This window comes from Dipodomys merriami, unplaced genomic scaffold (genome assembly GCF_024711535.1).
Source record: "Dipodomys merriami isolate MVZ:Mamm:240054 unplaced genomic scaffold, mDipMer1.0.p SCAF_6, whole genome shotgun sequence".
NCBI lineage: Eukaryota > Metazoa > Chordata > Mammalia > Rodentia > Heteromyidae > Dipodomys > Dipodomys merriami.
This window is the reverse complement of record NW_027206179.1, coordinates 69057402-69083065: the sequence shown is the minus strand read 5'-3', so window position 1 is coordinate 69083065 and position 25664 is coordinate 69057402. Positions and strand designations below refer to the sequence as shown.

The window sequence follows — 25664 nt, the reverse complement described above, 5'->3', positions numbered from 1 at the left end:
TCATAAAGTTATTGATACTTCAGATGTATTTCCTGCCTGCCCAGAATGGCCACCAAAGGATTTGCCTGTCTACAATTCTACTGTATTTCAGCTTTTGCATGTGTGTTGGTACTAGGCCTTGAACTCAGGGCTTTGCACTTTTACTTAGCTTTTTGGCTTAAAGCTGGTGCTCTACCACTAGAGCCACACCTCCACTTCCTTTGGGTGCTTATTCTTTAAACCATAGAACTAACCTTGGAGATCATGGATAATTTGTGTTGTTAACTCATGTCACTATGACTGTCAACTCAGATAGCAGAGCTAATCAGAGTCATTTTCCTTTCTCTTCTAGATTTTATAGGAAGACAAAACTTGTTGGTTTTCAAGATATGGAGTGTGTGCCTTGCGGTGACCCCCCTCCTCCATACGAACCCCACTGTGAGTGATCGTGTTCCAAGCTGGGCACAGGGGACAACCAGCCTTTTACCGTGTTATGTTTTAGAATTTTTTTTCTTCCCTTGGCAAATGGAACAAAAATTAGATACCCTGCTTTCTAAAAGTGGTCCTCCACATGAGTCTTCATTCCTTCCTTTTTCTTGTTGAACAAAAATCAGTGAGAAGAGAAAGCTCCTTGTGTACTAGGAATATGGCTTTACCTAACACAATGGAGCCTTGTCTCTGTGAGTTAACATTAGTTCATCTCTTTGATCCTGTGCTTTCCTTAGAGATAAAAGGTATTTGTTTCCAGTTTTCAATCTGCATGGATTTGGCACAGAAGAAAGGATGACTGTTCGCCCTCTTAGTGCTAAGTATACAAACCTGGCCAACAAACCCTTCTCCCAGGTTATATTATGGTCACCAGTGTCCCAGCAGGAATTGGGGGAAAACTATGCCTCATCCTCAAAGAAACCGTGATGACCAGGCAAGATGGTAAAGGAACATGCTCTCTTCCTCACAAGAGCTACACTGGCCTTTTGTGAGGGCAATGTTTTGTTTTTTATCTTGTTATTTTGATGCTGGCACCGAGGCTTGACCTCAAGGCCTTGCACTCTTGCTTGGCTTTTTTGGCTCAAGGCTGGTACTCTACTACTTGGGCAAAGCTCCATTTCCAGCTTTTTCCTGGTTAATTGGAGATAAGAGTCTCATGGACTTTTCTGCCCAGGCTAGCTTCGAACGTCAGTCTTCAAATCCCATCCTCCTGAGTGGGTAAGATCACAGGCGTGAGCCACCAGCACCCAGCACTGCTGACTTTTTCTTGTTATTTTCTAAAGATTTCATTCTTTAACTAAAGTGTACAAATCTACGATGTCATAGATAGTGAAAGATGCACTTATTTAATGTGAATAATAATCTATTTCTCCGTGTATGAGACCATTTGGGAAGCAAAATATATTATTTGTCCACATCCAAAATGCAACGTGCTCAGGAGAGAGAAGACCATCTGGAGCTGTAGTGAACAGCACTGGTGCTTATCTTTCTTCTAGAAAGTTGGAGTCTTTCGCTGTTCCTAGGGATCTTTCCAAAGCACAGCTGATCTCTTCATAGGAGAGTCTGGCATGGTTGAGAGGAAATTATACACTGTGCCTTATGTTTTCCTTCTTCTCCTTTGGGTTTTTGAACTTGGGTACAAAGAGTTTCTTCTGAGGTGTATGCCCTCAGGCTATCCAGAAGGGATACGTCAAGGATGGGGCTTGTGTCAAGGGTCAGGAGGCAATGCAGAGGCTGAGACTTCCTGGGTCTCAGGAGTAACCCTGTGCTGCTGACTTACCTCTTGGCTCCTGGCTTATAACACTTTTTGGGTGCTCAACTCTCCTCTCATGGTTCTTTGGAGCTGCTGTCTTATGCATGCAACAAGTGACTGTCCTAGATATGTGGTGTTTAGTAGAGGCTGTGTGAGTGGTTCTAAGATGAACAGTGAAGGTAATGTGGCAGACATACAGCCCCACTCAATAGCCATCACGGGGTGTTGGGGGAAATTTCAGAATGTAATCTAGAATGTCTAAAACTGAGCGCTGGGAGTGTGGCTCCAGTGATAAAGGGCATGGCTCAAATGGTGCTAGAGTTTAACTGGCAGGAGGCATGGCACAAGTGGTAGGGGTGTGGTTCAGGTGATGTGGGCATGGCTCAAGTTGTAGACAGCCTAGACAGCCTGCCTGGCAAGCTCAAGGTCCTGAGTTCAATCCCCAGTCCTGTAAAAAAAGAAGGAAGGAGGAGCTGGGAAGGTGGCTTAGTGGTAGAGTGCTTGCCTTGCATGCATGAGGCCCTGGGTTCGATTCCTCAGCACCACATAAGCAGAAAAAGCCAGAAGTGACACTGTGGCTCAAGTGATAGAGTGCTAGCCTTGAGCTGAAGAGCTGAAGGACAGTGTCCAGGCCAGAGTTCAGGCCCCACAACCGGCAAAAATTTTTTTTAAAAAAGAAGGAAGGAAGGAAGGAAGGAAGGAAGGAAGGAAGGAAGGAAGGAAGGAAGGAAGGAAGGAAGGAAGGAAGGGGAAAGGAAGGAAGGAAGGGGAAAGAAAGAAAGAAAGAAAGAAAGAAAGAAAAGGAGTCTAAAACTGAGCATCATGGTATGTGTTTGCAATTCTAGTTACTCACAAGGCTGAGACAGGAGGATCAATTGAGACAGCAGTTCAAGAGTAGCATAATCAATATAACAAGACCTTCCCAACTTTAAAAAATAGAGAAGATTGGAAGTGTGGCTTAGTGACAGAGCTTGCCAACGTACATGAGGCCCTGGGTTGTATCCTCAGTATTGGAAAAGACAGCAAATGGGGAGGAGGAGGAAGAAGAGGAGGAGGAGGAAGAGAAATGTCTTATGTAGAATTTTCAATCTTTGCAGCTAGTAACAAGGTGGAACATAACTGGGAACTGTTTGAGAAGGCTTGGATTCCTGATTTGCTCTGTACTGATGTGCAGCCTCAGGCAAATCATCACCCCTCTTTGAACCTCTGTTTCCTGGCCTGGAAAATGGGGATACATGCGCTCCCTACCTGCAGATTTGGGAGAGAACCAAATGCAGAAGTATTGAGTGTCAGCCACAGGGACAACCAATGACCTCACTTCCTCTTTTCCATCCACCACAGCTATTTACTTTGCAAGGCTGCATACAGACCTGTGGGAGGTCATCACAGTGGACCGGGCTCTGAGATCCAGCTCACTGGTGGGTGAGCAGGGAGAGACACTTCATAGGAGCTACCATGAAGCTAGAAGTTTGATAAATTCCTGCCATAAGACTCTTGAGACGCAGGGCACCTCCCCCCCCCAACTCCGTCTGCTTTCTTGTCTTTCCCATTGCCAAGCCTCACACCCCACCAAAAGAGCACCCCTCACACACACTCCTGAACTAATAATGGATTTGTGATGATCAGTGGTCGCACAGGTCACTAATTAGTCATAATGACCGATTGGGCATGGGGCACAGTCTAAGTAGTGCCATTAATACAAATTACCATTGAGTTAAAAGGTCCTTTCTAATGGAATCCTGGCTGCAGGCTCTGCTCCAACTTCTTCCACACCTAATAATGGAACGCACAGAAGAAATAGAAGAAGGAAGAAAAAAAAGCAAGAAATTTTAGAACCATATCCTTCCTGCCTTGGGTCTGATAAGAAAGGCAGATTTTTGTGTGATTTCTTTGAGCCATATTTACTTTTTTGGAACAAATGGCTTTGAAAAGCATTCAAAGTGGGTTTTCACCAGGGTATAACTATATTGAACGTGTGTTTAACCTAGATGTTTGCTTTGCTCTTGGGGGCTTCGTAAAACAAGCCACGTGATTCTAAAGATAGTAAGCAATCAGTGAATAGCTCGTGTGGGAGGAAGGGAAGGCCAGCGGACAGCCACGGGGCCCCCAGACACTACAGGAATGTCATCTGGCTCAGGACCCCGTCAACAGTCACTTTCCCTTGTACCAAGAAGTATTTAGTTGTGTTGTGAAAGAAAATTATGATTTTTCCAAAGAGAATTTAAAGTGTTTTCTTGTAAAACAAATGCAAATAGTTTAAAAGGACTAGAAATATGTCCCTTTTTTGTTTGTTTATGCAGTCCTGGGGTTTAAACTAAGGCCCTGGATACTGTCCCTGAACTTTTGTGCTCAAGGCTAGCAATGTACAGCTCCACTTCTGGCTTTTTGAGTGGTTAATTGGAGATAAGACTTTCATGAACTTTCTTACCCAAGCTGGCTTTGAACCTTGATCCTCAGATCTCAGCCTACTAAGTAGCTAAGATTACAGGCATGAACCACTTCCACCCAGCTATATGTCCCTTTTTTTTTTTCTTTGAACCTCTACTGGGGCTTGAACTCAGGGCCTGGGTACTGTCTCTCAGTTTTATTTGTTCAAGGCTGGTGCTCTACCATTGAACCACACTGCTACTTCCAGCCTTCCAGCTTTTTGCTGATAACTGGAGATAAGAGCCTCATGGACTTTCCTGTCCTGGGTGGCTTTGAATCACAATCCTCAGATCTCAGCCTCCTGAGATTATACATATGAGCCACTAGCACCCAGCTGAAATATGGGTTTTTTTGCCTTTTTAAAAATGTTTTTATTGTAAAAATAGTGTACAGAGGGGTTACAGTTACATGAATAAGGCAATGAGTACATTTCCTGTCCAGCATTGTGACCTCCTCCTTTGTTTTTCCCTTACCATCCCTTCCCTCCCCACCTCCCCAACTCCTCCCTCTCACCCCCCCCACTAAGTTTTAAAGTTCATATTGAACATAGTGTCTTGTACATCTCATTGTTACAATGGGTAAACCTATATCCTTATTTCAGCATTTTGTTATTTTCCTTCCCCTCCCCAAATTAGAAAAATGTATATACAAGATGCAGGGTACCAACATCAAATAGAGTGACAACAATGGTTATACCATGGGGAAAGAACATAGAAAAGAAACAAAAAAAAATCACATAGTACATTTTAAATACGTTAAAAACAATAGCAAGAAAGAAAAAACAAGTTGTGTCCCTGTCTTGGGGTTCATTTCACTTAACTTCATCTTATATGGTCATATGTGCATAGCTTTTGACATTTTCTGCTTGTCCTAGACTTATACTAGATATTGCAAATAAGGGAAACCATGGAACCTATGTTTCTTTGGGCCTGGCTTACTTCACTTAATATAATTTTTTCCAAGTCTTTCCTTTTTCTAACAAATGTAGTGATATCATTCTTTCTGGTGGAGGCATAGAATTCAATATATATATGTATATATATATGATATATATATATATATATATATATATATATATATATATATATATATATATATCACAGTTTCTTGATCCATTCATCCGCTGAGGGGCATCTGGGTTGGTTCCATATTGAAATATGTTCTTATTGAAGGTAGCTTTTAAAGTTTAATAGAAAAAAATAGGAACAACAATAGTCCCACTAAACAAAAACATTTCTAGCACCAAAGAAGTGCAAAATACAGGGGAAATAACTATTTGGGAGAGTTGTCTTTTATCTGTATGATTTTTTGTAAAAACAAAACCAGATATAGGGCTAGGTCTGTGACTCAGTAATAAAGTATTCATGAAGTCCTAAGTTTGATCCCTAGCGTGGGTGGGAGGTACCTATCCTAGGAATAGAAGTCAGGGCCTGGATGCTATCCCTGAAGTTTTTGCTCAAGGCTAGCTCTCTACCACTTGATCCACAGCTCCACTTCCAGCTCTTTTGGTTATTAATTGGATATGAGTCTCACAGGTTTTTCCTGCTCTAGCTGGCTTTGAACCATTATCTTCAGATCTCAGCCTCCTGAGTAACTGGGATTATAGATGTGAGCCACCAGTGCCTGGCTTTCTATTTATTATTTTTGTCCTTTCCCACTTCAAATATAATGTTTTGCCATATGATTCATGAGCATCTGGCTTTATGTAGTACTGAGCCACACAAGTACTTGAACTAAGGTACTGTCACTTGTGGATACCTCTTGATATTATATAGAACATGACCACAAACATGTGCATGTGTCCAAAGACACTGCAAATCTGTTCGTTAGACTTAAAATTTACAGCAGTAGTGTCTGGTGTGTACTTCTTTTAGAAAACAAAAAGAGCTGGATACTGATGGCTCAAATTTGTCATCCTAGCCACTCAGGAGGCTGAGATCTGAGGATTGTGATTCAAAGCTAGCCCAGGCAGAAAAGTCCATGAGACTCTATCTCCAGCAAAAAGCCATAAGAGGAGTAGTGGCTCATTTTGGTAGACCTCAAGTCTTGAGCAAAATGTAAGCAAGAGCTCAAGGCCTTTGAATTCAAGCCCCCACATGTGTGTGAGCGCGCACGCACACACACACACACACACACACACACACACACACACACACACACATACAATGTAGAAGGAAATTTAGAAGGAATCTGGTAGTCTTCTTTAATTTAAATTTTATTATAAAGGTGATGAGCAGAGGGGTTACAGTTACATAAGTAAGGTAATGGATACATTTCTTTTTGAACAGTGTTACCCACTCCCTCATTTCCTCCCATCCCCCCCCAACTCCCCAAGTTATAAGGTTCATGTCCAACATACTATATAGTATGCATCATGGTTGAATTGGTACACCCTTTATCCCACTGTTTCTGTGTTCCTTTTTCCCCTCCCCAAATCAGATAAACTTATATACAAGACAAAGGGTAGAGAAATAAAAAAAACAGTGACGACAGAGACTAAAACAAAGGGAAAAAAAGAAAGAAAAAACTGCAAACAATACAAAAAACCCTCTCGTTTCCATTTCCTGGAGTTCATTTTGATAAACATAATTTTTATGTGGTCATTTGCACATAGCTATTGAGCCCTTGTGATCCTCTCCTGAGAATATCCTCCTTTTTTCTCACTGTGCAAAAGTTTAGAGTGCTGTTTAATTAATCAGCTTCAGGTGTAATTATTTGTCTTTTACTATCCAGTGGATTAACTTGTAGATTTGTAGACATATTATTACAATGAGGGAAACCATGCAGTCTAGGTGGCTTACTTTGCTTAATATAATTTTTTTGCAAATCTTTCCATTTCCTTAAGAATGGGTGATGTCTGGGGCTGGGAAGGTGGCTCAGTGGTAGAGTGCTTGCCTTGCATGCCTGAGGCCCTGGGTTCGATTCCTCAGCACCACATAAGCAAAAAGAAAAAAGCCGGAAGTGGCGCTGTGGCTCAAGTGGTAGAGTGCTAGCCTTGAGCTGAAGAGCTGAGGGACAGCGCCCAGGCCCAGAGTTCAGGCCCCATAACCGGACCCCCCCCCAAAAAAAGAATGGGTGATGTCTGCTGGGTGCCCATGGCTCACGCCTGTAATCCTAGCTACTCAGGAGGCTGAGATCTGAGGATTGCGGTTCAAAGCCAGCCGGGGCAGGAAAGTCCGTGAGACTCTTATCTCCAATAAACCACTCAGAAAACCAGAAGAGGGCTAGCCTTGAGCTGAAGAGCTGAGGGACAGTGCCCAGGCCCAGAGTTCAAGCCCCATAACCAAAAAAAAAAAAAAAAAAAAGAATGGGCAATGTCATTATTTCTGATAGGAGCATAGAATTTCATTTTGTATATATATAGCACATTTTCTTTATCCATTTATCCACTGAAGGGGCATCTGGGTTGATTCAGTATCTTAGCTATGGTAAATAATGCTGCAATGAACATGGTTGTGCTGGTGGTATTATTGTGGGCTGGTTTGTGATTATTTGGATAAATGCCCAGAAGTGGGATTGCTGGGTCATAGGGAACCTCCATACTGCTTTCTAGAATGGTTGAACCAGTTTATGCTCCCACCAACAGTAGTAGCTTTCCCTTTATCCACATCCCTGCCAGCATCTGTTATTATTTGCTTTCTTGATAATGGTCATTCTAACTGAGGTGAAGTAGAATCTTAATGTTGTTTTGATTTGCTTTCTTTTATGGCCAGAGATGTTAAACATTTCTTCATGTGTCTATTGGCCATTCTTATTTGTTTTTTGGAGAAGTCTTTAAGTCTTTAGCCCACTTATTAATGGGGTTATTGCTTCTTTTTCTTTTTCTTTTTGCCAGTCTGGGGGCTTGAACTCAGGGCCTGGACACTGTCCCTGAGCTTCTTTTGCTCAAGGCTAGCACTCTACTACTTTAGCCGCAGCACCAATTTCGGCCTTTTCTGTTTATGTGGTACTGAGGAATGCAGGGCTTCATGCATTCTAGGCAAGTACTCTACCACTAAGCCACATTCTCAGCTCATGGTTGCTTTTTCTTTCAGGATTTGTTTTGGGGAATTTAATTTTTTGAGCTTTAAGTACATGTTAGATATGAGGCCCTTGTCTGATGTATAGCTAGTAAAAATCTTCTCCCAGTCTGTGGGCTTTCTGTTTATCCTGCTAGCTGCATGCTTTTCCATGCAGAAACTGCAACTTAATGTAATCCCACTTATCCAGTCTGATTTGTTGTGTTTCTGAATCTTCTTAGGGAGTTTCAACTTGTGCCAAGGAGCCATAGTGTTTCCCCTATCCCTTCCTGTAATGTTTTTAGAGTATCTGGTCTTACATTGAGTTCTTTGATCCATTTGGAATTGATTCTGGTGCAGGTGATATATAAGGCTCTAACTTCAGATTTCTACATGTATATAGCTAATTCTGCCAACACCATTTGTTGAAAAGGCTGTCTTTCTTCCATTTGATAAATTTAGCTCCCTTATCAAAGATTAGGTGGCCATAGGTCTGTGGTTTCATTTCTGGCTCGTGATTCTATTCTTTTGGTCCTCAGGCCTGTTCATGTGCCAGTACTAAGCTGGGTTTGTGTGTGTGTGTGTGTTTTAACCAGTCGTGGGGCCTGAACTCTGGGCCTGGGCACTATCCCTCAGCTCTTCAGCTCAAAGCTAGCATTTTACCACTTAAGCCACAGCGCCACTTCTGGCTTTTTTTTTCTGCTTATGACATGCTGAGGAATCGAACCCAGGGCCTCATGCATGAAAGGCAAGCACTCTACCACTGAGCCACCTTCCCAGCCCCCCAAACTGTTTTTATAACTACAGCTTTACAATAGAGTCTGAAGTTTGGTATTGATATTCCTCCAGCACTGTTCTTCCTGCTTGGATTGTTTTTCCTATTCAGGGTCTTCTATTATTCCATATGAAGTTTTGGATTGCTTCTTCTATTTCATTAAAGAATGTTGTTGGGCTATTGATGGGTATTGCATTGAGTTTGTAGATAGCTTTTGGCAGTGTTACCATTTTCATGATGTTAAACCTCCAAATCAAGAAGCATGAGAGGTTTTCCATTTCCTTAAATCTGCTTTAATTTCCTTTTTCAGGTTTTTAAAGTTTTCAACATAGTGGTCCTTAAATCTTTGGTTAAGTTAATGCCTACGTATTTTTTTTGAGGAGTTGCTTTTCTTATTTTAGCCTCACTCTTCTCATTGTTGGCGTAGTGAAAAGCAACTGATTTTTGTAGGTTAATTTTATACCCTGCTACTTTGCCAAAGTTTTGGATCAGCTCTGGTAACTTGGGAGTTGAGTCAATGGGGCTCTTTAAATACAGGATCATATCATCTGCATAGAGGGATAGTTTTACTTCTTTCTGTATTTGATCCCTTTTATGTTTAACTCTTGCCTTTTCGTCTAGCTAGGAATTCCAATACTATATTGAAGAAGAATGGAGAGAGTGGACATCCTTGTCTTGTTCTTGATTTTAGAAGAAATGTTTTTTAACTTTTAACCATTTAGGTGTAATACTAGCTGTAGGTTTATTATATTATTATTATAATATATTGAGGAATGTTCCATGGGTTCCTAGTTTCTCAGATTTTCATCATAAAGGGTATTGAATCTTGTCTGATACTTTTTCTGATCATGTGGTTCTTGTTCCTGCTCCTCTTGATGTATTGAATTACATTAATTGACCTGCGTATATTGATCTAGCTTTGAATTCCTGGCATGAATCTTGTTTGGTCATAGTATGTGGGGTTTTTGATTAGTGTTGAAGTCAGTTGACCAGAATTTTATTGGGAAATTTTACGTTGATGTTCATTAAAGAAATGGTTCTATAGTTCTCTTTCTTTGATGGATCTCTATCTGGTTTTGGGATGAGAGTTATGCTGGCCTCGTGGAATGAGTTGGGTAGTGATCTTTTGCTTTCAGTTTTATTGAAGAGTTTTGGGAGTATTGGAGTGATTTCTCCTTTGAAGGCCTTATAGAATTCAGCTGTGAATCCATCTGGTCCTGGGATTTTCTTGGATGGGAGGTCTTTCATTGCCATTTCTATTTCATTTCTTGTTATGGGTCTATTTAGTTGGTTTGAATCTTCTTGGTTGAGTTTGGGTATACCATTGTTTGCCAAGAATTCCCCTACTTTGTTAGCATAGAGGTTTGCAAAGCATTCTCCTACAGTATTGTGGATCTTGCTTGGTTCTCTTGTGATATTCCCATTCTCATCTCTAATTTTATTTTTTTTAATTTAAATTTTATTTTATTTTATTTGAGAACATACTGTACAGAGGGGTTACAATTACATTGGCAGGATAATGCATACATTTCTTACCAAGCATTGCAGCCTCCTCCTTTGTTTACCCTTCACCTCCCTTCCCAGCCTCTCCCCTCCCCCCCACCCAATCATACCCCCCTCCCCCCCCACACCGACATTGTAAAGCTTGCTTTGACATGACATTTTGTATCTAATTTTATTTATCTCAGTGTATTTTCTTTTCTTTTCTTTTCTTTTTTGTTAGATTTGCTAAGTGTCTGTCAATTTTGTTAATTTTTCCAAAGAAACAATTCTTTGTTTTGTTGACTCTATGGTTTTGGGGGTCTCTAATGTTTCTGATTTAATTTTAATTACTTGTTTCTATCTACTGGCTTGTTCCTCTTTTTCAAGGAGCTTAAGGTACATCATTAAATTATGATTTGAGATTTCTCCAATTTGTTGATGTAGGCACTCAGAGCTACAAATTTTCCTCTGAGTATTGCCTTTTCTGTGTCCCAGAGGAGCTGGTATTTTGTGTGTTTGTTTTTGTTAAATACCATAAATGTCTGAATTTCCATTCTGATCTCTTCAGTGACTCACTGGTGATTCAACAATGTGTTGTTCAGTATTCATGAGTTACAGGATTTTCTATGGTGGCTTTTGGTGTTGAGCTGAAATTTTATTCATTTTAGTATGATAGAATGCAGGAGTAACATCAATATTTCTGAATTTGCACAGGTTTGCTTTGTGACCTAAAATATGATCTGTTTTGGAGAATGCTCCATGTGCTGCTGAGAAGAATGCATATTCTGATGTTGCTGGGTGAAATATTCTGTATATGTCTGTTAAATCTAGTTGGTCTATGCAATTAGTTATTTCTGTGGTTCCTCTGAGTTTTTGCCATGTTGATCTATCCAGAGGCAACAGTGATGTTTTAAGGTCACCAACAATCAATGTGTTTGGTTCTCTGTGTGTTTTTAGGGTAAGTAGTATTTGTTTGATGAAGTTGGGTACTCTAGCACTTGGTGTATAGATATTTAGACTTGTTATATCCTCCTTTGGAGAGATCTCTTTATTAGTATTTAATGTCCTTCTTTGTCTCTTCTTACTAATTTCATTGTGAAATCTATTGTATCTGATATTAGGATTGCAATTCCCGCCTGTTTATGGGGGCCATTGGCTTGATAGAGTTTATTTCAGCTTTTCACTTTCAGAATATGTTTGTTTGGTTTGCGTTGTTTTGGTTTGGTTGGTCATGGGCTTGAACTCAAGGCCTGCATGCTGTCTCTGAGCTTTTTCACTCTAGGTTAGTGTTCTACCACTGTGAGTCACAGTGGAAGAATGTTTCCAGAATGTTTGTTTTTGTAGGCATGGTGTATCTCTTGAAGACAGATGGATCTTGCTGTCAACTAGTCAATCTATGTCTTTTGACTGGAGAGTGAGGTCCATTAATATTGAGAGTTAGGACTCAGAAGTGTTTGGTAGTTCCTGCCATGTTATCCACCTTCTTAGAGGCTATGCCTCATCATTTCTTACTATACTTATCTGGTTCTCTGGTAAGGGGCCATTTCTTTGCCAATATTGTGTTCTTGTTGGTTTTCTATGTGTAGTTCATCTTTAAGTATCTTCTGTTATGCTTGTTTGGTGGAGATAAATGTTTCAATTTTTCCTTGTTGTGGAGGGTTTTTATTTGTCCCTGGGTTATGAAGGAGAGCTTAGGTAGGTACACTATTCTTGGTTGGTAGTTGTTTGCATTTAAGGCATGGCATACCTCATTCCAGGCTTTCCTTGCTTTCCTGGTCTCAGCTGACAGATCAGTAGTTATTCTGATTGATTTTCCTTTATAGGTAATTAACTTTTTCTTGCTGACAGCTTTAAGAATTCTTTCCTTGGTCTGGTAGCGATATGTCCTGTTCTGGTCTGGCCTTCTTGGTGTTCTAAAAGCTTCTTATATCTGAATGGGTCAATCATTTTAGATGTTCAGGAAGTTCTCTGCTAGGAGTCTGTGAAATATATTTCCTATCCATTTAGCTTCCTTCTCTTGACCTTCCTCAATACCTATTAGCCGTAATTAGATTTTTCTAACTGAGTCTTAAAGTTCCTGTGAGGATTTTTCTTTTTTTTTTTCTTGCCCTTAGAAGTTTTATTTATTTATTTATTTATTTTAAATTTTATTTTATTTTATTTGAGAACATACTGTACAGAGGGGCTACAATTACATGGGCAGGATAATGCATACATTTCTTACCAAGCATTGCAGCCTCCTCCTTTGTTTACCCTTCACCTCCCTTCCCCGCCTCCCCCCTCCCCCCACCCAATTATACCCCCCTCCCTCCACCCAATTATACCCCCCTCCCCCCCCACACCGACATTGTAAAGCTGGTTTTGACATGACATTTTGTACTTCTCATTGTTGCAACAGGTCCACCTGAATCCTTAAACGACTTGTTTGTCCCCATCTCCTCCACATGTTATACTGACATTAAATATAGTGAAAGCGGGGGTTACACTGTGGGGGAGGGACATACAAAGCAACAAAGAAATAATCTTATAAATGCGTTAGAAACACATGCATGAAAGAAACGAAAACATTAAAATACATATTTAAGGGTTCATTTTCCTAACATCACATTATCTGACCTTTTCCGCTTGACTCATACCTATACTAGATATTGCAAATAAGGGAAACCATGGGACCTATGCTTCTTTGGGCCTGGCTTACTTCACTTAATATAATTTTTTCCAAACCTTTCCATTTCCTAACAAATGGGGAAATGTCATTCTTTCTGATGGAGGCATAGAATTCCATTGTGTATATATACCACATTTTCTTGATCCATTCATCTACTGAGGGGCATCTGGGTTGGTTCCATATCTTAGCTATGGTAAATAATGCTGCAATAAACATAGTTGTGCTGGTAGCTTTAGTGTGTTCTTGCTTGTAAACATTTGGGTAAATGCCCAAAAGTGGGATTGCTGGATCATAGGGAAGATCTATGTGAAGTGTTTTGAGGAACCTCCATACTGCTTTCCAAAGTGGTTGAACAAGTTTACATTCCCACCAACAATGAAGTAAGGTTCCTTTCTGTCCACATCCCCTCCAGCATCTGTTGTTGTTAGAGTTCTTGATTTTTGCTGTTCTAACTGGAGTGAGGTGATATCTCAATGTTGTTTTGATTTGCATTTCTTTTATGGCTAGGGATGTTGAACATTTCTTCATGTGTCTATTGGCCATCCTTCTTTCTTCTTCAGAGAAGCTTCTCTTTAAGTCTTTCGCCCACTTATTTATTGGGCAGTTGTTTCTTTGAGGATTTGTTGTTGGGTGGTTTAATTTTTTGAGTTCCAAGTATATTTTAGATATGAGACCCTTGTCCGTTGTATGGCTAGTAAAGATCTTCTCCCAATCGGTGGGCTTTCTATTGATCTTGCTAGCTATGTCATTTGCCCTGTAGAAGCTCTGCAACCGTATGCAATCCCATTTGTCCAACCTTTCTTTGATTTGTTGTGTTTCCGGGTCCTGTGAGGATTTTTCTTGTTTCTTGGATTTGATCTGAGTAATTGTCTGTTCTGTCTCTATAATATCTAACCTATCTAGATTCTAGAGACTCTGTCTTCTGTATTGCATCATATAATCTGATGTCAAGGTTTTCTACTTGGTTTTTTATTTCCCTGTCTTCTAATTGATCATTTTTGATGGCTTCAGTCTCTTTGTGGAGCTTTGTTTTAGATCTTGTATGGAATTCTTTACTTCCTTGACTTGATTTTCAGTGTCTTCTCTCATACTGCTAGCTGAGTATGTTTTCATCGCATTCTCTTTCTTTCTCTTGGAATTCATTCACCTTTCTGTTTGTGGATTCCATAAATTCTTCACATAACCATGTGCAGGCTTTCTATCTTCATTCAACATATTTACCAACAATGCTTTTAAATCATTTTGAGAGCTAACTTCTGGATCATTGATTGCACTATTACCTGGTAATTTTTAGGGGGAGTCAAGGTTCCTTGACTTGCCATTTTCCATTTGTTTCTATAGTTTGTTCTGCTCATTTGGGAATTAAAGCAAATCCAATACCACAACAGAACATAATTTTAAGTCAAAAACTAACCCAGAGCCCTGTAATTGCACAGACTTTAGAGGTTCAAAATCATAGATAAATATTCCTCTATATAACTTTCCTTTTCTTTGTGGTTCAGGAAAAGAGATTATATATAGTCGTAGCCAGTGAGCAAATCTGTTATAAGGGATGAAACAATCCAAACGGAAAGGATAGCAGAATGATCCAATTAGACACAGTTACAATGGAAACAAATACAGTCTAACTCACTGACAAACAATTAAGGATCAACAGACTAAAGAAAATGAAGAAGGAAAGAAGAACCAGAAATAAATAAAAACAGACTAAAGTACAATTAAAAGAAATAAGAGATATAATGAAAAATAGAAGGAGGGCCAAATAAGAATAGAGGAATAAAGAAAAAGAAAGGAACAGAGAGAAGAGAATTAAGACACTGTCCCTCAGTGTTTTGGACTGTCAGCACTGTGACAAGTCTGTGGCTGGCTGGGATATGAGCTCACATTCCTGGTCTTTACATTCCTGCTAGAGGTGAGTGGAGAGCCCACGGGCACGCTGTCTCTGTCACTGACTCCAATGCATTTATCATAGCTCCCTACCACCAGCAGACACAGATCTATCTTGTTATGCAAACTGCTTATAATTTTCTTCATTGGTATAAATCTCTGTATAATTATAGTTTACTTGGTGTGACTCAGAGATGCGGAGAGCTTGGGGGGGGCCCTAAAACTCTGCTTCTTTGGAGAAAGCTCTGTCGGCCCCCTGTTAACTTTCTGCCATCTTGCTTGTACCATTCCTGGGAGTCAGCCTGCAGGTCCTAGGATTTCTTTAAAGGTAAAAGAGGAATTGGAGATTCCCTCAGCTTCTCCCACTTCCCTATCCCTTACTCCCACTCCCAAAATTCTAGCTGGCTCAGCCCTGAAGTTAAGAAGGCCAGTCCTGGTATTTCCCCAGCATCCTCCAATTCAGCCTTTATTGAATCTGATTAGAGAAATTGACCATTTCATTCACACAATCCAAAGATACTCATAAGGGCTCTCATTTTATTATGCAATCAGTGGGCTTCCTGTTTCTGTAGCAGTTTTTTCTGATGACTTGGCTAATACTTAAATGGCCTAATTTTCTAGAACACTTCCTGGAGCCTTACAGTGTGGGTTCACAAAGCCAGGATGGACTAATGAAGGGCTCCATTTACTGAGGGCTTTGAAACAGTCTCTAGTCCTCAGACCAAGACTCCGGGGTGTCGGGCCAGGAGACTGATTGCTGGTGGGGATGCTGATTTTAGAGACACACTTTGGGGACCATCTGAGAAGAATGCCACCATTGCAACTTCTGCCCTTACTCTTGCTGTCTGCGGTTCTTTGCTTCCCTCTACTTTGTTTCTTTCTTTTCATCAGTGTTAGTGCTTTTATTTTTAATTTTGTGCCTTTAATGGAACTTGAACTCAGACTCTGAGTGTATCCCTGAACTTTTTTTTTTTTTTTTTTTGCTCAAAGCTAGTGTTCTACTACTTGAGCCACAGCTCCACCTCTGTTTTTTTGGTAGTTAATTGGAGATAAGAATTTCATAGACTTTCTTGCCCTAGCTGGCTTCAAACCATGATTTTCAGATCTCAGTTCCTGAAAAGCTAGGATTACAGGTACAGGCCATCGATTCCTGGTACAACTTCATCTTTTTTATTGAAAAGTCTTCAGAAGGAGTGTTTATCAAAGGTTGTTTATGTAGACACAGTTGACACTTCAAAACTCAGTGAGAGGGCTGGGAAGGTGGCTCAGTGGTAGAGCGCTTGCCTTGCATGCTTGAGGCCCTGGGTTCGATTCCTCAGTACCACATAAGCAAAAAAGAAAAAAGCCAGAAGTGGCGCTGTGACTCAAGTGGTAGAGCGCTAGCCTTGAGCTGAAGAGCTGAGGGACAGTGCCCAGGCCCAGAGTTCAGGCCCCACGACCGGACCCCAAAACAAACAAACAAACAAAACTCAGTGAGAGTTTTTCCTACACAGGCCCCAACACTACAGTTCTTCGTGGAGAACAAACCTGTAAGAGCCTTAGCATCCACTTACATATTTGATAGACTAATTGATTAATTAATTGATGATTGATTAAAACAAAGTTTTACTGTATAGTCGAACCTGGCTCTTGAACTCAGGATCCTTCTCGCTGTGCCTCCCAAGAGCTGGGATTACCAGCATGCACTACCACACCTTGCTCTCATGGCTGAACCAGACCAAGACAGGGATGGCAGAAAGAACTGAGAGGGGGAACCCAGATCAAAGTAGAAAGCTGAATGTGACAAGACAGGAAAGGGAAGCCTGCAATCACACAGGGGACTCAGTCACAAAAGCAGTCACAGAAACCCAAAACAGACTGTAATTTTGTGACATTTAGTATTGAGTAAACAGACCAACTCACCCTAATGACTGACCCCTGAGGTTTTTCTCTCTAATGCCACTCAGTATGATAATTACAGATCTCCTTGTTTATTCTGGACCTCAGGAAAGGGTGGGAGGAAGATCACATTACACTGTGAAGTCTTTGCTCTCTCTCCTCCTCCTTTCTCTGTCCCTTCCTCCTCCTCCACCCCCCTCTTTCATCATGCTAGCTACCCTAGGCAAGTACTACAACACTGAGCCACAGCTCAGCTAAAGCTTTTTCCTCCCTCATTAAAAATTTTTTTTACTGTTATTAAAAAGGTGATATACAGAGGGGTTACAGTTACATAAGTCAGGTAATAAGTCAGTTTCTTTTTGAGCAATGTCACCCCTTCCCTTGCTCTCTTGTAGTTTTTTCCTCCCATCCCCACCTACAAGTTGTATAGTTCATTTCAACATAGTGTCTAATGAGTACCACTGCTGCATTTGTTCACCCTTTGTCCCTCACATTCCCCAAGACAGATAAATGAACAAATAGGCAAAAGGAAAACTAAAAACAACATAGAAAAAAAACCCCTTGTTTCCATTTCCTAGAATTCAGCTAAAGCCTTTTTAAGAAAACTGAGAGCTATCACAATTCATTCAGAATTATTTCCATAAAAATTAATATTAAAGCTTATTTATTTATTTATTCATATGGCCAACAATTTTTTTTTTACTGGAAATACATAGAAAAGTGGCTACAGCAAACTTCTCATTTTCTGAGGATGTTAAAAACACTGGCTGGAGCCCAGCCCTAGAGACTCATGCCTATAATCCCAGCTACTCAGGAGGCTGAGACTTGAGGGTTGTAGTTCAAAACCAGTCTGTGCAGACAAGCCTGGAAAATTCTACCTCCAATTACCCAGCTAAAAGCTAGGAGCGAAACTATGGCTCAAGTAGTAGAGTACCAGCCTTGAGCAGAAAACGTAAGGGAGAGCACCCAGGCCCTGAGTTCAAGCCTCAGGACTGGCATGTGTGCACATGTGCATGCTCTCTCTCTCTCTCTCTCTCTCTCTCTCTCTCTCTCTCTCTCTCTCTCTCTCTCTCTTCACACACACACACACACACACACACAAAATACCCTTTCTCTCCAAGTGTTCCCTGCAAAGGACCTGGATGAAGAAAGTACAGTATAAGATTACAGCTGGGCTGGATTTGTAGCTCAGTGGTAGAACATGCATGAAGCCCTGGTTTCTATCTTCCCACACTGCCAAAATAAAAATAAAAGTACAAGCATCACTGGGTGCTAGTGGCTCCGCCTATAATCCTCGTGACCCAGGAGGCTGAGATCTGAGGATCCTGATTCAAAGCCAGTCCTGGCAGGAAAGTCAATGAAACTCCTCTAATCAACCACCAAAAAACCAGCAGTGGTGCTGTGGCTCAAAGCACTAGAGATAGCACCCAGACTCTTGTTTAAGCCCCATGACCAACCAAAAATTTTAAAAAATCACACATTCCCTTAGTACCCGCAAGAGACTGGTTCTAGGCTGCACACCTCAAACTCCCAGAGTTCCAAATTCCAAAGTGCACAAAGTGCACACCACTTTTTGTTGTGGGGGGCAGGGGTCCGGTCGTGGGGCCTGAACTCTGGGCCTGGGTGCTGGTCCCTCAGCTCTTCACCTTAAGGCTAGTGCTCTACCACTTGAGCCACAGCTCCACTTGCAGCTTTTTTCTTTTTGCTTATGTGGTGCTGAGGAATCAAACCCAGGGCCTCAGGCATGCAAGGCAAGCGCTCTACCACTGAGCCACCTTCCCAGCCCAGTGCACACCACTTTTATCAATGCTTACCCCCACGCCCCACCCCCGGGGCCTCTTGTCAACATGGATGACCTTCTGCGAGTTTGAGACCTTATGGACCAGGCCGGGCTTGAGAAGGGCCCTGAGCTCCAGAATTCCACATGGATCCTGGCACCTAGAGAGTTAAGCAGCCTCTACAGGCAGAACAGGGAAGGCACTGGCCCAACTTCCAAGTCTTTGTTCTGGTTCCCAGATGGCAATCCTGTCTTGGTCCCATCTGAAGCCTGATTATTTTTTAGCTTGTTTTTCCTCTACACAGATGTTCAAAGCCATAATAATGTATTTCTTCAATGATGTCTTTTCTCTTTCTTGGGGTAGAAGATTAAAAGCTCCATTGTTTCCTGGGTCAAATAAACTCTACAAGACCTTTGTAGGTCGATGGGAATTATACACAGAAGCAAACACATCCTTGAAAGCCAAATTTTTTTTTTCAACTTTATTGTCTTGGCTGAAAAATGCTGTAGATAATCTGTTGCCATTTGTGGCTTGTAGGGCTTTTTTTTTTTTTGGTTTGGTAAGTGTTAATTAGGATATTTACAGTAATTATAGTACAAAACAGCTCTACATATAATCCATCCAGAGATAAGAGGAAGGTGAAGTAATGAGTTCAACCCTGGTATAAGATAGTGGCACTGGGGCTGGGAAGGTGGCTCAGTGGTAGAGTGCTTGCCTTGCATGCCAGAGGCCCTGGGTTCTATTCCTCAGCACCACATAAGCAAAAAAGAAAAAATGCTGGAAGTGGGGCTCTGGCTCATGTGGTAGAGCGCTAGCCTTGAGCTGAAGAGCTGAGGGACAGCGCCCAGGCCCAGAGTTCAGGCCCACAACCGGACCAAAAAAAAAAAAAAAGATAGTGGCACTATTTGCATAGTCTTGGTCACCCCTTGGCTGTGGGTAATGGTGGCCTGATGGTCAATGGTCACTTTCAGCACTGCCTATGGTCGTTTCTTCTTCCCTCCTTCCCTTCCTTCCTTCCTTCCTTCCTTCCTTCCTTCCTTCCTTCCTTCCTTCCTTCTTTCCTTCCTTCCTTCCTTCCTTTTCTTTCTCTTTCTCTCTTTCTCTCTTTCTCTCTTTCTCTCTTTCTCTCTTTCTCTCTTTCTCTCTTTCTTTCTTTCTTTCTTTCTTTCTTTCTTTCTTTCTTTCTTTCTGCTTATTTTCTTTCTTTCTTTCATGCCAGTCCTAGGCCTTGAACTCAAGGCCTGAACTGTTTTGCTCAAGGCTAGTGCTCTATCACTTAAGCCACACCTCTACTTCTGACTTTTTAGTGGTTCATTGGAGCTAAGAGTCTCATGGACTTCCCAGGCCAGCTTCAAACCATAATCCTGCAATCTCAGCCTCCTGGGTAGCTAGGATTACTGGCATGATGTGCCTGGATTACTGCTTAGTCTTTCTCTGACTTGACTTACTACCAGCTTGAATTGCTCAGGCAACACCCCAGTACCTATCCAAGACTCTCTAACTCCTCTCTCTCCATTCTCTCCTCCTACAGGTCCCTACAGGTTTGCTCTGTCCTCTCTCAGGGCTGTTTGGGCATTCTTTCGTCCTATATCCCTTTACTTTAATTTAGCATTTCTATCACATGAGGTGCTTATCTTATAAAGTAAAAGACTTAAAAAAATTTGTTATAAAGGTGATGTACAAAGGGATTACAATTATGTCAGGTAATGAATTTCCTTTTCTACACTATCTTCCCTTCCCTCACTCTCTTCCAGTCCCGCATTCCAAAAAAAGACTCTTATTTTCATTTTCTTTTGTGTGCCAACACTAGGGCTTGAACTCAGAACCTTCTTCTCTTACCTTTTTTTACTCACCAGTAGGGCTCTCTACCACTTGAGCCACAATCCCACTTTCAACTCTTTGCTGCTTCATTGGAGATTCTCACAGACCTTTCTGCCCAGGCTGACTTTAACCATGATCTTCAGATCTCAGGCTCTTGAGTAGCTAGGCTTACAAGTGTGATCCATTGGCTCCTGGTTTGTCTACTGCTTTAGAAATCCTGTTTCCAAATCTTTGAAGCTTTCTCCTCTTCTCCTTCCTTTCTGCCACTGCCCTTGTTCTTTCTGAAGTTCATGGATACAACCCTCTACCTGACCTGGGTCCTGCTAATCCAGGGTACCGAGAGCACTACCGTGACAACTCTGATCCGGGAGCGTGCCTAGCTCACACAAAACTTTATTGTTTGGGAAGCTGTGTCCATCTCCATCTGTCTCCATCTCATTTTCATTTTCCTGTATATCACCTCCTTATATCTTTGCCTTTATAGATTACCTGTCCATATGATGGAACAGATTGTAATTTGGGAGTAAAAGGGGTAGGGACTACCACATGATTATAAAACCAGTTAAGATCTGCAAAACTAGATTTGTTAAGATTTTATCTAGTAGCAGTTTGGACTTCTTAATTATAAGTAAATAGAAATGTAAAGATTAAACAGAAATTACATTGCATATTTAAGTCATATACAAAATAGGAGCATATTAAAAAGGGGTGGAGGTAACTGCCCTTCATGCCTGTAATCCTAACTACTCAAGAGGTTGAGATATGAGGATTACTGTTCAAAGCCAGCCTGAGCAGGAATCGGTGAGACTCATTTCCAATTAATCACCAAAAAAAATCTGAAAGTGGAGTATGGCTCAATGGTAGAGTGCTAGCCTTGAGCAAAAAGCTCAGGGACAGGATTCAGGCCCTGAGTTCAATTTCCAGAACTGGTACACAGAAAAAGGGGGAGAAAAATTAGCAGAAAAGAAGGCAGAGAAGAAATCTGTATTTTCTCATACATATATTTGGCCAGTTCTACTGTCAATATTCCTGCAAAATAAACACAGTAAGAAGGACAAGGCACACGGCCTGTGGTAATTCTCTTTGTGACAAATCGATTTGACTTAGTTCAGTCACAAAAGGGGATTCAGCCACACAGGCAAACACCTTCAACATCTGGAATACTAACTTGGGAAGAAAACTCCATTTCAAATAGAAAGGGAGTGGCTCACACCTATAATTCTAGCTACATAGGAGGCTAAGATCTGAGGATCACAATTCAAAGCCAGACAGGGCAAGAAAGTCCATGACACTCTTAATTCCAATTAACTACCAAAAAGCTGGAAATGGAACTGTGGCTCAAGTAGTAGAGCACTAGCCTTGAGCAAAGAAGCTCAGGGACAGTATCCAGGCCCTGAACTTCAAACCCCAGGACTGCTACAAAAAGAAAGAAGAAAAGAAGGAAGGAAGGAAGGAAGGAGAGAGAGAGAGAGAGAGAGAGAGAGAGAGAGAGAGAGAGAGAGAGAGAGAGAGAGAGAGAGAGAGAGAGAGAGAGAAACAAACAAAGAAGAGAGAGAAAAAGACCAGGTACCAGTGGCTCATGCCTATAATCCTACCTACTCAGGAGTCTGAGATAGGAGGATCTCCATTCATAGCCAGTTCAGGCAAGATAGTGCATGAGACTCTTATTTCCAGTTAATCACAGAAAGAACTGGATGTAGAGCTGTAGCTCAGTAGTAGAATGCCAGCTTTGAGGAAAAAGAAGCGCAGGGACAGGATCTCAGCCTCCTGAGTAGCTAGGATTACAGGTGCAGCCACAGGTACCCAGTCACATTTTTTAATAGGTATGGCTACAGATTGAGGCACAAAGAGAAAAATCTCATTTTGCAATTTTACCTATTTTAATAATATCTCTCTCAATTATTGAAACAATAACACCGAAGGAAGACTTACTTCTTTACGTCTATGAATGAATATTTGGTATAAAGTGGATTTAAAAAAACAAAGAGCTTTGTTACTTACTAGCTGATTTCTTTGTGGGATATGTGGAATTCATAAGTTGAACGTTACCCTAGATACTTTTATTTAGCCAGTTTAGATTAACAAGATAAAATCTACCCTCTGAAACTATGTCTCAATTAAGATCATAAAGAATTTGTTTAATAATTTTATTCTTATTAACAATCGTGGTTAGAAATAAGATTCATCAGAGGTTTTCATTTTGTTAAACCTTTCCTGGGCTTTGTGATGATGATAATGGATAATATACTGCTTGGAACAACTGGGAAAGCTAAAATACTTTAGTGAAAGAGAGGAAAGAAAAAGACGGACAGACGGACAGACAGACAGATAGATAGATTTTTTTTTTCTTTCCACATGCCAGTCCCAGGGCTTGAACTCAGGGCCTGAGCACTGTCCCTGAGCTTATTTGCTCATGGCTAGTGCTCTACCACTTTGAGCCACAGCACCATTTCTGGGTTTGTTTGTTTGTTTGTTTGTGGTTAACTGGAAATAAGAGTCTCACAGACTTTCCTGCCCTGTCTGGCTTCAGACTGTGATCCTAAGTTCTCAGCCTCCTCAGTAGCTAGGATCACAGACTTGAGCTAGTGGTGCCTGGCTAGTGAGAATTTTTTTAAGTCTAAATTGTGTGTTTATGGCTAGAATTTTTCATTGGTTGCCTGTGACAAAACAGTCACCAACAAACAAACCTGGAGTTTTCAAAGTGACAGGCTACACAGCTGGAAGCTAGTGTGTCATTTCCCAGTGCTGATGGAAACAGGTGCTAGTGGAATCTTAAAATGGGAGCCTAACCAGGCACTAGTGGCTCACTCCTGTAATCCAAGCAACTCAGGAGGCTGAGATCTGAGGATCCTGGTTCAAAGCCATCCCAAGCAGGAAAGTCTGTGAGACTCTTATCTCCAATAAACCACCAGAAAACCAGAAGTGGAGCTGTGGCTCCAAGTCGTAGAGTGCTAGCCTTGAGCAAAAAAGCTCAGGGAGAGCGCCCAGGCCCTGAGTTTAAGCCCTACAACTGACAAAAAAAAGAGCCTAGACAGAAAGCATAATTATTTCCATTACAACTGGATCTTCCATACTATATTTATTTAACATTCATCTAATGATACCTTTCGGATGTTAAAAATAACATCTCAAAACTAAAAGCTTCAAAGTCCTATGTTGGTTTTCACCATTGTAAAAATGGCAGTAGCCTCCTTAATCTTAAGGATAAAGCAGGTTGAAGTTGTGCAACCATATTTATGTTTTAAATCATGCCAAACCACATTGTATATGCTAGCAGATTAAAAAAATTGATTTTCCTATACACAAAGTTTGAGCCAATTATCCTTTGTGTGTGTGTGTGTGTGTGTGTGTGTGTGTGTGTGTGTGTGAACTGTATGTAATATATATGTCTTATATATGGGAAGAACAGAGCATAAGATAGAAAAGAGAAGGAAAGAGGAGGAGAAGGGAATGGAGGCAAAGAAAGGAAGGCCAGGGAAGAGGAGGAGAGGGAAAGGAGAACAGGAAAGGGGAAGAGAAAGGAAGGGGAAAGGAGGAGAAAGTTAAGCATGTGATAGGGCTAACGTTTAACTTCAGCCCTGCCTGTCCATGGTCCTGATTCTGAACATTTTATAATGGCCTTCAGAGTAAGTTTTGTCACAAAACAAGTAAACCATGCCAGGCCTCATGCTTGGTAGGCTAGTGGCTCTACCATTTGAGCCATGCCTCCAGCTTAGTATAAAATTTAAGCTCGGAAGACAATCCTCTCTTTAAAGTAATTGCTGAAGCACAATATTCAAGAGTCTGAGAGAAGTCAGTAATTGAATTGGTTGAAATTAGACATGCATTCAAATTCAGGAAAGGTAAAAGTTTCTGAAGAGTGGAATGTTGTTAAAAGTACTGTTAGAAGCCTGAACAGATTGAGTCCCAGTTCTTTTCAGGAATTCAATGTATTTAATGATCTATGAACAGAAAATGTAGAACATTGCTCCAGGTCCTACTTAGGCCAGTTTCCCATAGCTCCCATCTTTATGTCTATATAACAATTAGAGCTAGAGCCAGGCTCTGGTGGCTCACTTCTCTAAATCTTAGCTACTCAGGAGACTAAAATCTGAGGCCCACAGTTCAAAGCTAGCCCAGGCAGGAAAGTTCATGAGACTCATCTCCAATTAACCACCAAAAAGCTAGAAGTGTAGTTCTGACTTAATTAGCAGAGCACTAGCTTGGAGCAAAAAAAAGCTTAAGAACAGCACCTAGGCCCTGATTTCAAGCCCTAAGACTGGAATACTCACCCCGCATGTGCGCACGCGCACACACACACACACACACACACACACACACACACACACACACACACACACACACACACACACACACACACAAATTAAAGCTAGTAATGATAAGCCCATTTTCCATAAGAGAGATGCTTGTGGAAAACATGGTCATCAACCCATACATAGAAAGAAAGATCAGGAATGCAGGTCCAGAGCCCAGTTACCCATCAGGACCCTGAGGGTTTTAGAGGTAACCAAATACCTTGATTGAAAACAGAGTTAAAACTATATTAAGCTGGGTGCTGTGTCTCATACCTGTAATCTTAGCTACTCAGAAGGCTGAGACCAAGAGGATCACAGTTTGAGGCCAGCCCAAGCAAAAAGTCTGTGACATGAGTAGTCCTAGCTACTCAGGAGGCTGAGATCTGAGGATTGCTGTCCAAAGCTGGCCTGGAAGTAGATTTGTGGCTTAACTGGTAGAACCTAGCCTTGAGCAAAAGAAGCTTAGGGAGAGCACCCAAGCCCAGAAAAAAAAGTTTGTGAGACCCTTTCTCAACCAATAGCTGAATGTTGTTATATATATGTGCTATTCCAGCTATGGTAAAAAGGATAAAATAGGGCCAAGTACAATCCATGGTCCTGGGCAAAAAAAATAAGACTCTATCTCAAAAGTAACCAATGCAGAAAAGAGCTGGAGGCTTGTCTTAGGAAACCATGCCACCATGCCTGTTCAGCACACATGAGGATCTGAGTTCAAATCCCAGTTATCCAACCCCTACTCCTAAGAAAACACTTGCATATTTTTCTTGTTCCTCTGTAGACACTGCTACCTGAGAAAAGCAAAAGCAAAAGGGCATATTGGAGGCAAATTAATTAATTTAGTTACAGATTAATATAGCGGCAACTAGATGTCATGAAAACGACTATCCCTGTGCCCATTTTGGGGAGTTGGCAATTCCCTTGGCCCCAGGGCTACT

The 25664-nt window shown here is 41.2% G+C and overlaps 1 protein-coding gene across 2 annotated transcripts in view; it reads left to right on the top strand.

Moving 5' to 3' along the window:
• Nucleotides 1–25664, top strand: part of Tnfrsf19 (TNF receptor superfamily member 19) — a 72190-nt gene that overhangs the window by 35484 nt on the left and 11042 nt on the right. For both annotated transcript variants that reach the window (XM_070003109.1, XM_070003111.1), the window contains exon 5: nt 332–417. In XM_070003109.1, coding sequence (XP_069859210.1) covers nt 332–417 — 86 coding nt within the window. The remainder of the gene's footprint in view (nt 1–331; nt 418–25664) is intronic.